Source organism: Chiloscyllium plagiosum, chromosome 29 (genome assembly GCF_004010195.1).
Source record: "Chiloscyllium plagiosum isolate BGI_BamShark_2017 chromosome 29, ASM401019v2, whole genome shotgun sequence".
NCBI lineage: Eukaryota > Metazoa > Chordata > Chondrichthyes > Orectolobiformes > Hemiscylliidae > Chiloscyllium > Chiloscyllium plagiosum.
In genome coordinates, this window is record NC_057738.1 from 24,755,699 (window position 1) to 24,765,879 (window position 10,181).

The 10,181-nt window shown below is 43.0% G+C and overlaps 2 protein-coding genes across 11 annotated transcripts in view; one reads left to right on the plus strand and one right to left on the minus strand.

The window, feature by feature from the left end:
- trip13 (thyroid hormone receptor interactor 13) overlaps positions 1–8,442 on the minus strand; it is a 41,020-nt gene extending 32,578 nt beyond the window's left edge. For 2 of the 6 annotated variants that reach the window (XM_043719335.1, XM_043719334.1), the window contains exons 1-3: positions 8,342–8,442; positions 3,689–3,854; positions 2,046–2,175 (exon numbers count right to left, since the gene is read on the minus strand). In XM_043719335.1, the coding sequence (XP_043575270.1) occupies positions 2,046–2,175; positions 3,689–3,854; positions 8,342–8,442 (397 nt within the window). Of the gene's footprint in view, positions 1–2,045; positions 2,176–3,688; positions 3,855–6,219; positions 6,319–8,101 lie in introns of all 6 variants that reach the window. The other 4 variants (XM_043719337.1, XM_043719336.1, XM_043719339.1 and 1 more) reach the window with 4 other exon arrangements.
- The window catches only part of brd9 (bromodomain containing 9), a 74,790-nt gene continuing 72,982 nt past the window's right edge, over positions 8,374–10,181 (plus strand). For 3 of the 5 annotated variants that reach the window (XM_043719331.1, XM_043719328.1, XM_043719329.1), the window contains exon 1: positions 8,437–8,695. In XM_043719331.1, the coding sequence (XP_043575266.1) occupies positions 8,647–8,695 (49 nt within the window). In that variant the 5' untranslated portion in view covers positions 8,437–8,646. Of the gene's footprint in view, positions 8,696–10,181 lie in introns of all 5 variants that reach the window. The other 2 variants (XM_043719330.1, XM_043719332.1) reach the window with 2 other exon arrangements.

Sequence of the window (10,181 nt, forward strand, 5' to 3'; positions counted from 1 at the left end):
GGCCTATCACCCTCACCTTGACCTCCCTCCACCTATCGCATTTCCAAAGCCCCTCCCCCAAGTCCCTCCTCCCTATCTTTTATCTTAGCCTGCTGGACACACTTTCCTCATTCCTGAAGAAGGGCTTATGCCCGAAACGTCAATTCTCCTGTTCCTTGGATGCTGCCTGACCTGCTGCGCTTTTCCAGCAACACATTTTCAGCACAAGTCAAGAATATGATGGAATACTCCCCAGTTGCTTGGATGAATGTAACCCCAATACTCAAAGCTTGACACCATCCAGGACATAGTAGCCCAAGATTTTGGCACATCTACAAACATTCATTCCCTTCACCATTGATGCTCAATATATAGGTAGTGTCACCATTTAAAACATACACTGCATAAATTCACAAAAAGCTCTTCAGACTGTACATTTGATTTATTTATTGCTACAAAATACAGTGGAAAATGTTGTACAGTGTCACCGGCCTCCAGCGCCATCTTAAAAAGAAAAAAACATAGAAAATAGACAGAAAAATAAAGAAAAATTGTTCAACTTTACAGTCCTTCTTGTTAAGTGCTCCGCTATGGGCTTGCTGGCCAGACAAGTCCCCTTCACTGCACCACTTCTGGAACAAAAGTCTCCACTCTTCAGTGTTATCATCTTCACCACACCCTCACCAATGCAGACACTGATGACACCAGGTACAATGGCCCAAACTCAACTCTGCCATCATCATGAGTCTGCTTTGGGGCCACCTTGCCAATGCAGATAAGTTTTGTATTGGACCCAAACTTGCCTCTGACACTGCAACCATGGCACTAGGACCATCCCGGCGATGCAGAAGCCAATGGGAACCTAAGCTTGCCTCCATTGCCGCCACTAGTCTGCACTGGCCTCATTTGCTACGACAGAGCTCTTCAAGGGGTACGTAAAATAAAAAAGGGAGAGAACTAAAACAGATAGAGCAGACGAGCCCTGGGGTCAAAATCCTACTCCAAGCTATCTATTTAAAGTAAATACACAACTACTCCATCTAGAATGGCAAGGGCAACAAGCACATGAAACATCATTACCTGCAAACTCACCCTCAAGCCACTCAACAGCCTGATTTAGAAATATATTGCCATTCCTTCACTTCTGTTGGGTTAAAATCCTGGAATCACATTTTCTAATGGGTCTACTATAAATAGACCGCAGCACTTCAAGATGACAGCTCCTTGTCAAAGGTAACTAGGGATGCGCAATAAGTGCTTTCTCAGCCAGTGACATCCATATGCCACAAATTAATATAAAAAGACATTTACAATATGTAGTGAGAGCACTGCTGCTGAGCCATGATTGTCATAAGTGGCATTACGACATCTGATCCAAAAAGAATTAACCTGAAATGTCAATTCCATTTCTTTATTTATGTAGGCAAATATCTTAAGTGTTTCCAGCAATGTCTGCTTTAATTTCATATTTCCTACATGTAAAATTTTAATTTCCACATAGATACAGATGCATTACCAAACAAGGCAGTTGCTTCAATATTTAGGGGAATTTTTCAAACCCTTTAACACAAAAAAAAAACAAAAAGTAATGGTCCTAGTTAAATTTCACTACACAAGAATAGAGTCATACAGGTTGGAAACAGATCTGTCAGTCTAATTCGTTCACACCAACTATGTTCCCAAACAAAACAACACCTGTCTGTCTGTATTTGGCCCATATCCTTCCAAACGTTTCTCATTGTTGTACTTATCAAAAATGTCTTTTAAGCATCATAACTATACCTGCATCCACCACTTTCTCTGGCAGTTCATTCCACATATTAACCACTCTGAAGCAGTTACTGCTCATATCCTTTTTAAATCTTTTTAATCTCACCTTAAAAGTGTGCCCCCTTGTTTTGAACTTCACCACCACTATTCACCTTATCTCATAATATCAACTTCTATGGAGGTCATCCATCAATCTCCTATGGACCACTGAAAAAAGGTCCTAGCCTACTTTTAACAACTCAAAACCCCCATCCCCAACAACATCCTAGTCCGCAACAGGGTTTTGTGGTACATACCGGCAGGTAGAAGCCAGTTATTAGAGGCTGGCATGTTCTCCTCTTCTCCCTCCAAAGCATCAGAGGATGGACCTTCCTCATTTAGACGAAATATATAAATTGAAATGTTGGACTTTGTCAGGTCAATAGGCTGAGACAGAAAATGAAGATAGTTTAGCAGCAGCAAGTACATTTGCTGATTCACAGTCTGTATACATGAGTTAACATCAACTGGGAAAGTAAATACTTCTCATGAAAGGTATTGCAGTGGAACAGTGAAACATTTTCCTTCTGAAATAAAAGAATTCACCCAAATTGGAATTGTCCAATTTCCCTAATCCTAGTTACCTTCTAGCACACAAAGTGACCCTAGATGCAAGGTCAATGTACTATTGGCAGCACTGGCCATTTCATTCACTTTATCCTTTTATCTCTTTTACAGAAGATGAATCAATTTTCAAAAGTATCTGACGTTTTCTATATAGTAACAGGCAATTAAATCTGGAATTAACAATTTATCAAACAATGATAAAATACAAAATATTTTAAAGATATTAAAAATGTTGCTGTATGTCACAATAGTAAGTATTCACAGTATGCTCAACTTTGTCAAACAGCTGAACCTCATGCAATGTGGACATTTGGTTTTCAGATGACAGCCGTTACTGATAACTTTCCTTTACCTCTTTACATCTCTTCTAGACCGATCTTTTATTTTCTTGTCTAATTACTACCTCTTTCATTATCAGTTCTGCAATTTAATCTGCCCTATACTTTCTTCCTAACATAACATGTCTTGTGCTTGCTTAAACTTGCTACATTAACTTACTTCTGTTCTAACAGACCACCAGTTTGGAACTTCAACTGTTACCTTCTCCACAAAATGACAAATTAAGTTGTAATGACAGTTTATTTTCCATATATACTTGATTAGGAAGTAAAAGAGAAGCACTTTCATGACATTAAGTGATACATTCCAGATTATTCCATTGCAATTCTCCACTATAACAAATTATTGACATTGTTAATAGTACAGGAGTTCAAATGCCATGTTACAGATATATAAGACATTGGTAAAGCCACATTGGAATACTGTATACAAATTTTGATCACCTTCCTATAAGAGAGGGAGGAAAAATATTTACGAAGGATGTTACAGAGATCGGAGGCTTTGAGTTTAAGAGGAGGCTGGATAGGCTGGGACTTTTTCTTTCCCCACATGGAGCATAGGAGGCTGATGGGTGACCTTATAGAGGTTGAAAGCTCATGAGGGACATAGATAAGGTGAATAGCCAAGGTAGTTTTTCCCAGGGTAGGGGAGTCCAAAATTAGAAGATTAGGTTTATGATGAGAAGGGAAAGATAAAAAGGTACCTGAGGTGCAGCTTTTCACCCCCTCACAGTGGGTGGTACATATTTGGAATGAGCTGCCAGAGGAAGTAGTAGAGGCCTATACAGTTGTAACAATTAAAAGACATTTGGACTTGTACATGGTTAGAAAAGGTTGAGGTGGATTTGGGCCAAACGCAGACAAATGGGACTAGTTCAGTTTAGGAAACCTGGTTGGCCCATTTTCAGTACCAAAAGACCTGTTTCTACGCTGTATGACTATTACAAAAAAGTGCTTGACTCAACTTCTAACAATTCCCCCCGTCAATCCCTTACCTGTCTGTCCTTAAACGTAAGATCCGTGTCCACGATGCATACAGAGTTTACATGCTTCGTTAGAAAATCATCATCAAATTCCATCCAGACATAATCTCCAAATACCACTTGGTGTCTGCTCAGTAGTTGCAATACACACAGCCGCACATCTTCCTGCTTCGCAGTACTATTGAAACAGAACGAAACCATGTTAAAAAAAACACACAAAACAATTGTTGCAAATTTGTGGAGTTGCTTTTTGCAGTTTAATTAAAGAGCTGTGTCATAAGATAATATTGGCTTGCTTTGGAGGTAGATTTATTACTAGGAACTTGTATTAATTGTGCTTGTATCTTTATAGAGCGATGTACTTTCTTCTGATATGTAGTGCTAATTTTACCCATTTATTTATCCATTGAACGCAGTCAGTAAGTCACTCATGGCATTGCACATGATTCAAGACCAAATATAAATTTCTGACAAGGGCCCCAGACTTTGCAGACATAATTCAGTCCCATTTTAAAATAAAATGGGTGCACTGTCCTTACATTATAAATATGAACAAAGGGTTTTATATATGAAGTGAATATATAAATATTACATCATAATTTCAGCTCTTTGTGGTAATGCATTGATTCTACCGGAAGGACACTAACTACAATATGGGAGGGCGAAAATGAGCAGCTTTCTCGGCAATTTTACAGCCAAGAGGCACAGACCACAGCCCACTCCAGAATCACAGTCACAATGAAACAGATCTCTGGTCCAAATTGTCCATGCCAATCAGATACTCTCACCTGATCTACTCCCATTTGCCAGCATTTGATCCATATCCCTCTAAACTGTTCCTATTCATATACCCATCCATATACTTTTAAAATTTGTAATTGTACCAGCCTCCTCCACTTCTTCTGGCAGCTCATTGCATAAACACACCACTCCCCAAGAAAAAGGTTGCCCTCAGGTCCCTTTTGCATCTTTTCCTATGCCCTCTAGTTTTGGACTCCCCGACCCTAGGAAAAAGACTTTGGCTATTTATCCTGCCGATGTCACTCATGATTTTGAAAGCTTCTATAAGATCACCCCTCAGCCTCTTCCTATAGCTCAAATCCTCCAATCCCAGCAACATCCTTGAAAGGATTCAGAAAGGATTTACAATTTTCACAATATCTTTCCTACAGCAAAGAGACCAGAATTGAATGCAGTATTCCAAAAGTGGCCTTACCAATGTACTGTACAGCCACAACATGACATCCCAGCTCCTAAACTCAATGCACGGACCATTGAAGGCAAGTGTGCCAAAAGCCTTCTTTACCACCCCGTCCACCTGCGACTCCACTTTCAAAGAGTTCTACTCCTGCACCCCCATGTCTCTCTGTTCAGCAACACACCCTAGGACACTTGCATTAGTTGTACAGCTTCTGCCCTGGTTTGTCTTACTGAAACGCAACTCATCTCAATTATCTAAGTTAAACATTACCTGCCACTCCTCAGCCCATTGGCCCATCTGATCAAGGTCCCATTGTATTCAGAAATAACCTTCTTCACTCATTGTATTGTTTATACCCACAAGCTGTTCAGCTATCCCGGAACTAGAGTTTGTCATTCTGATGATCTTCAGCATCCATAGCTGGTCACAATGCCTCACACCTAAAATTGGTAACCTGTTATCGCCTAAATCTCACTTTGTTACGTCCCTCAGTGATAAGCTGTCTACTCTTGTACCTTCTTCCCCTGTTGCAAAGCCGTATAACCATGACTCTCAATGCAATCCAGTAACATGCTTTTTACAACAATTCCTTCCTCAGCCTTTTCTCTTTTCTAAAGCAGTCCATTCAATCATTTGTCAAATTTGAATAACTAAATTAAAACCATTGTTGTTAGTTAATAAAGCTAAGCAGTTTTAACAGATTCAGAGATTAGGGCACAAGTAGAGGAAAGTAATAAAGCACCAATAATAAACTGAAGAATTTGGCACATTAAAAACTCAAGAAAAACCTCCCGGCCCCCTAAACTCTCTCCATGGTCTGAAAGGCAAAAGTTGCTACAGTCCTACTGGACCATAGGCTCTCTCTCAATAAAGACACACATAACTGTTGGTGGTTTAACTAAATTTCAGGCAAGGGAAGATATTAAGAAGGAGAGCTCATCATTGTCAATTCAACCAGTGTGGAAATTGAACCCTTGCTGCTGGAATCACCCTACATTACATATCACTTGTCTAGCCAGTTTAAACGGCACAAGCCCACAACTGAAATCAGCAATTTCTCATCCTGCACTCACATAGCAGCTTTCTTCTCAAACTCTCTTCCCATGCATGCACTAAGCAGCTTGGCCTCTCCAACAGACTCCCCAGGATCCCATAGATCTTTTAGTCACCTGCCAATTGTAACCAAAGGCTGACAATGAACACAGCTGAATACCCACAGATTTGTGATCCTCACACATGCCACACTGAAAGATAGCTCTATATTTATTTTTCTTCGTTATTTGTTATTGCAATAAGGAAAGAAAAACTACAAGTTTCACTGCATGAAACAAAAGTGGCTTACCTGTTCTGTTTCACACAGACTTCCACATGTATTTTCATGGAGTCAAAAGATGGTAAAGCCTGTTTTAATTCTCCAGCTGCTGCATCCATTTATAAATTACTAAAGTGTTTTAAAAAAGAAAAATCTAAACAACTGATTGAATATAATAATGTCATAATTTCATTGAGTGGGATCAATAACAGACTATTTGTTCAGGAAAATTTAGATTAGATTCCCTACAGTGCGGAAACAGGCCCTTCGGCCCAACAAGTCCACACCGACCCTCCGAAGAGCGACCCATCCAAACCCATTCCCCTCCATTCACCTCTGACTAATGCACCTAACATTACGGACAGTTTAGCATGGCCAATTCACCTAACCTGCACATTTTTGGACTGAGGGAGGAAACTAGAGCACCCATAGGAAACCCATGCAGACACGGGGAGAACGTGCAAACTCCACACAGACAGTTGTCCAAGGCGGGAATTGAACCCGGGTCCCTGTCGCTGTGAGGCAGCAGTGCTAACCACTGAGTCACCGTGCCACCCTCTCTTCACATGACAAACTCCTCAACTCTGGGGTCAAACTCGCGAACCTTCTCTGAACTACCTCTACTACCACTACATCCTTCCTCAAATAAGGGAACCAAAACTGCACACAATACTCCAATTGTGGTCTCACCAATGCCTTATTTAGTTGGAACAGTACTCCCTTACCTTTATCTTCTATGCCTTTAGCTATAAAAGCCAATATTCCATTTGCTTTCTTCATTATCTGCAGTACCTGTGCACTAGTTTTCTGTGACTCTGAATGAGGACACCCAGATCCCTCTGTACTGGAACACCTTGAAATCTCTCCCCGTTTAGTTAACAGACCACCTTCTCATTTTTTCCAATGAAACACATGAGCTCACACTTATCTACATTAGACTCCATCTGCCACATTTTAGCCACTTCTAACCTATCCATATCCATTTGTAAGGTTATTTCTTCATTACAATTTACTGCCCCATCTATTTTCGAGTCTATTTAGCTTGCTCACCATGGACTTGAAGTTGTGAAGATAACTCCCCTAATCAAATTGAAGGAAGGCTGCACCAGATGCAAGATGCTTCAACTGGGAAAGCACTTCTACATCTATGAAACCCATTTGTAAGGTCATCACTGATGTAAGGGAAACACAGCAGCCAAACTCGCAAGCCGCATGATTTCACAAACAGTTAGGGAATGAATACATTTTCCATGGAAGGCTGAAGGTTGACCTTACAGAGGTTTATAAAATTATGAGGGGCATGGATACGATAAATAGACAAGGATTTTTCTTGGGATGGGTGAGTCCAGAACTAGAGGGCATAGGTCAAAAGTAGGGGGGGGGGGGGAGGGGAAGATTTAATAGGGGCCTAAGTTGCATCTTTTTCACACATTGTGATATGTGTACAGAATTAGCTGCCAGAGAAAGTGGTGAAGGTGGTACAAAGGCACCTGGATGAGTGTATGAATAGGAAGAGTTTGGAGGGATACAGGTTAAGTGCTAGCAAATGGGACAAAATTAGGTTAGGATATCTGGTCGGCAAGGACGAGTTGGGCCGAAGGGTCAGTTTCCGTGCTCTACATCACTATAAGACAATGAACGTTGGACAAGATAACCGGAGAAACTTCATTTGTCCTACACCGCATTCCAGCACTCCCTCAGCAGTGTACTGAATAGAGTGCCAGCAGGGATTTTGTGCTCAAGGCTTTCGGCTGAGGTAAAAGGGGGCAACCGCACAACTGAAACGGACACTCGGAGAGTAAACTTGCCCTAAAATCCAGCCCCACTGATCTATCAATCTCTCCCACCATCTGGTCAATACCAGGAGCCAGAACCCCCCCACCCCCAATACCCAGGGCCTATTCTCACTCACAAGTTCCTTCGGCTCTCTCGCCGGCAGAAAACTCAAATCCACCGCCCGCCACAGCACAGGCTACAGCCACTCATTGCGTCACATCCTGGGGGCGGGACAAATGCAGGAGATGCCGCCGCGATTGGCTGACGCCGTCCGCACTGTTTACTATCGCTGGCGGATCGGGACGCCGATCATCGTCCAGATCCGCCTTCCTCCCGGAGACGATCCACCGATTGGCTGCGATCTCCCGACACTCACCCGTCCGCAACCGGATTGGTCGCTGTGTGCCGAGACCGTCGACTGACTCTCGACGGAAGGGGGAGTGGGCGGGGAAGCAGCGCAAAGTTGACAAGTTTCATAAATCAAAAGATGGAAATGATTCGGAATCGTTGAATCGTACTGTATTGATTTTAAAATCGGTGCCCTCGGGAGGTCTCCCCTCCCCACGGGAAGCAGACGCCAGGCGAGTGCTCGCTCCTGTCGACGAGGCGCCGTTGGGCGCGCGAGGTTGCGCAGAATCGGCGGCTCGAGGCGGGTGCGCTGGCGCTGGCGGCCGCCTGGACATGGGGAAGAAGCACAAGAAACACAAGTGCGAGTGGCGCTCCTACGATGGTGAGTGAATGTGGAAAGGACGCCGCTACCAGGACAACTTTCCTTCCCCTTACAGTGTGTGTGCGCCAAGAACTGCCGGTCCGAGGCGGCGGACGTCCAATGAAGAGGACTAGATTGGGGGCGGGGCGGTTTGGTGTGGGGGAGGGGCGCTCCAACTCCAACTCCTTCCATTCATCTCTTGGACAGAAACAAAGTGTTGTAGCGTCTGCTCCCTCTTTGACTTTTTATTCTCAATCTTTGTTGCTTCCTCTTCTCTGTTTTATTTTATTTGCCTTTGCTTTCGCTTTTTGCTCCTAGCCCAGATGCTCAGGACAGCAGCTATCATTGATCATAGAATTGTATTTCTGCTCCATAACAGCCTCATTCCATTTATTTCAACATCTCCTGTTCCCTGCCACCTCCCCCCCCCCTCACAAATATGTCTGCTTTCCCCCTCACAGACATCAGGTATACTTAAGACTGAGGTAGATAGGTGCTAGAGTATCAACGGTTACGGGTAGAATGGGGTTGAGAAATTTATCAGCCATGATTGAATGGTGGAGCAGACTCGATGGGCTGAATGGCCTATTTTCTGCTCCTATGTCTTATGGTCTACTCAAGGGCGACTGATTTTCACACGCTGGTCACTGAATAAACACGTTCCTCCTGAATTATTTGCAGAACTTATTAGTGACAATCTTTTGTTGAGGATCATGATTTTAAGTTCCCATTGTATTTTTCTTTTACCCTCCTTGTTTGGGATAAAATATTTATCAATACTTATTGATTTGAAATACTTGTCTGGGTCAATAATATTAGAGGGTGAGACAGAGTTTAATCAACAAGAGAAAATCAAGGGTTTTGGTGGGAGTTGGGTTGGTGGAGGGTAAGACAGGAATGAAGAGTTGAAAATTATCAACTCAGCCGTGATCTCATTGAGTGATGGAACAGACTCGATGCACTGAATGGCCTACTTCTGCTCTGATGTCTTTTAGTCTTGAATACATTACAGTGATTTGCAAACTGGAAATGTGTTGCTGGAAAAGCGCAGCAGGTCAGGCAGCATCCAAGGAGCAGGAGAATCGACGTTTCGGGCATGAGCCCTTCTTCGCCATCTCGTGCTCCCGTGAGGAGGTTGAGCAATTCATCAACTTCACCAACACATTCCACCCTGACCTTAAATTTACCTGGACCACCTCTGACACCTCCCTCCCCTTCCTGGACCTCTCCATCTGCATTAATGATGATCGACTTGACATTGACATTTTTTACAAACCCACCGACTCCCACAGCTACCTGGATTACACCTCTTCCCACCCTACCTCTTGCAAAAATGCCATCCCGTATTCCCAATTCCTCTGCCTCCGCCGTATCTGCTCCCAGGAGGATCAGTTCCACCACAGAACACACCAGATGGCCTCCTTCTTTAGAGACCGCAATTTCCCTTCCCACGTGGTTAAAGATGCCCTCCAACGCATCTCACCCACATCCCGCACCTCCGCCCTCA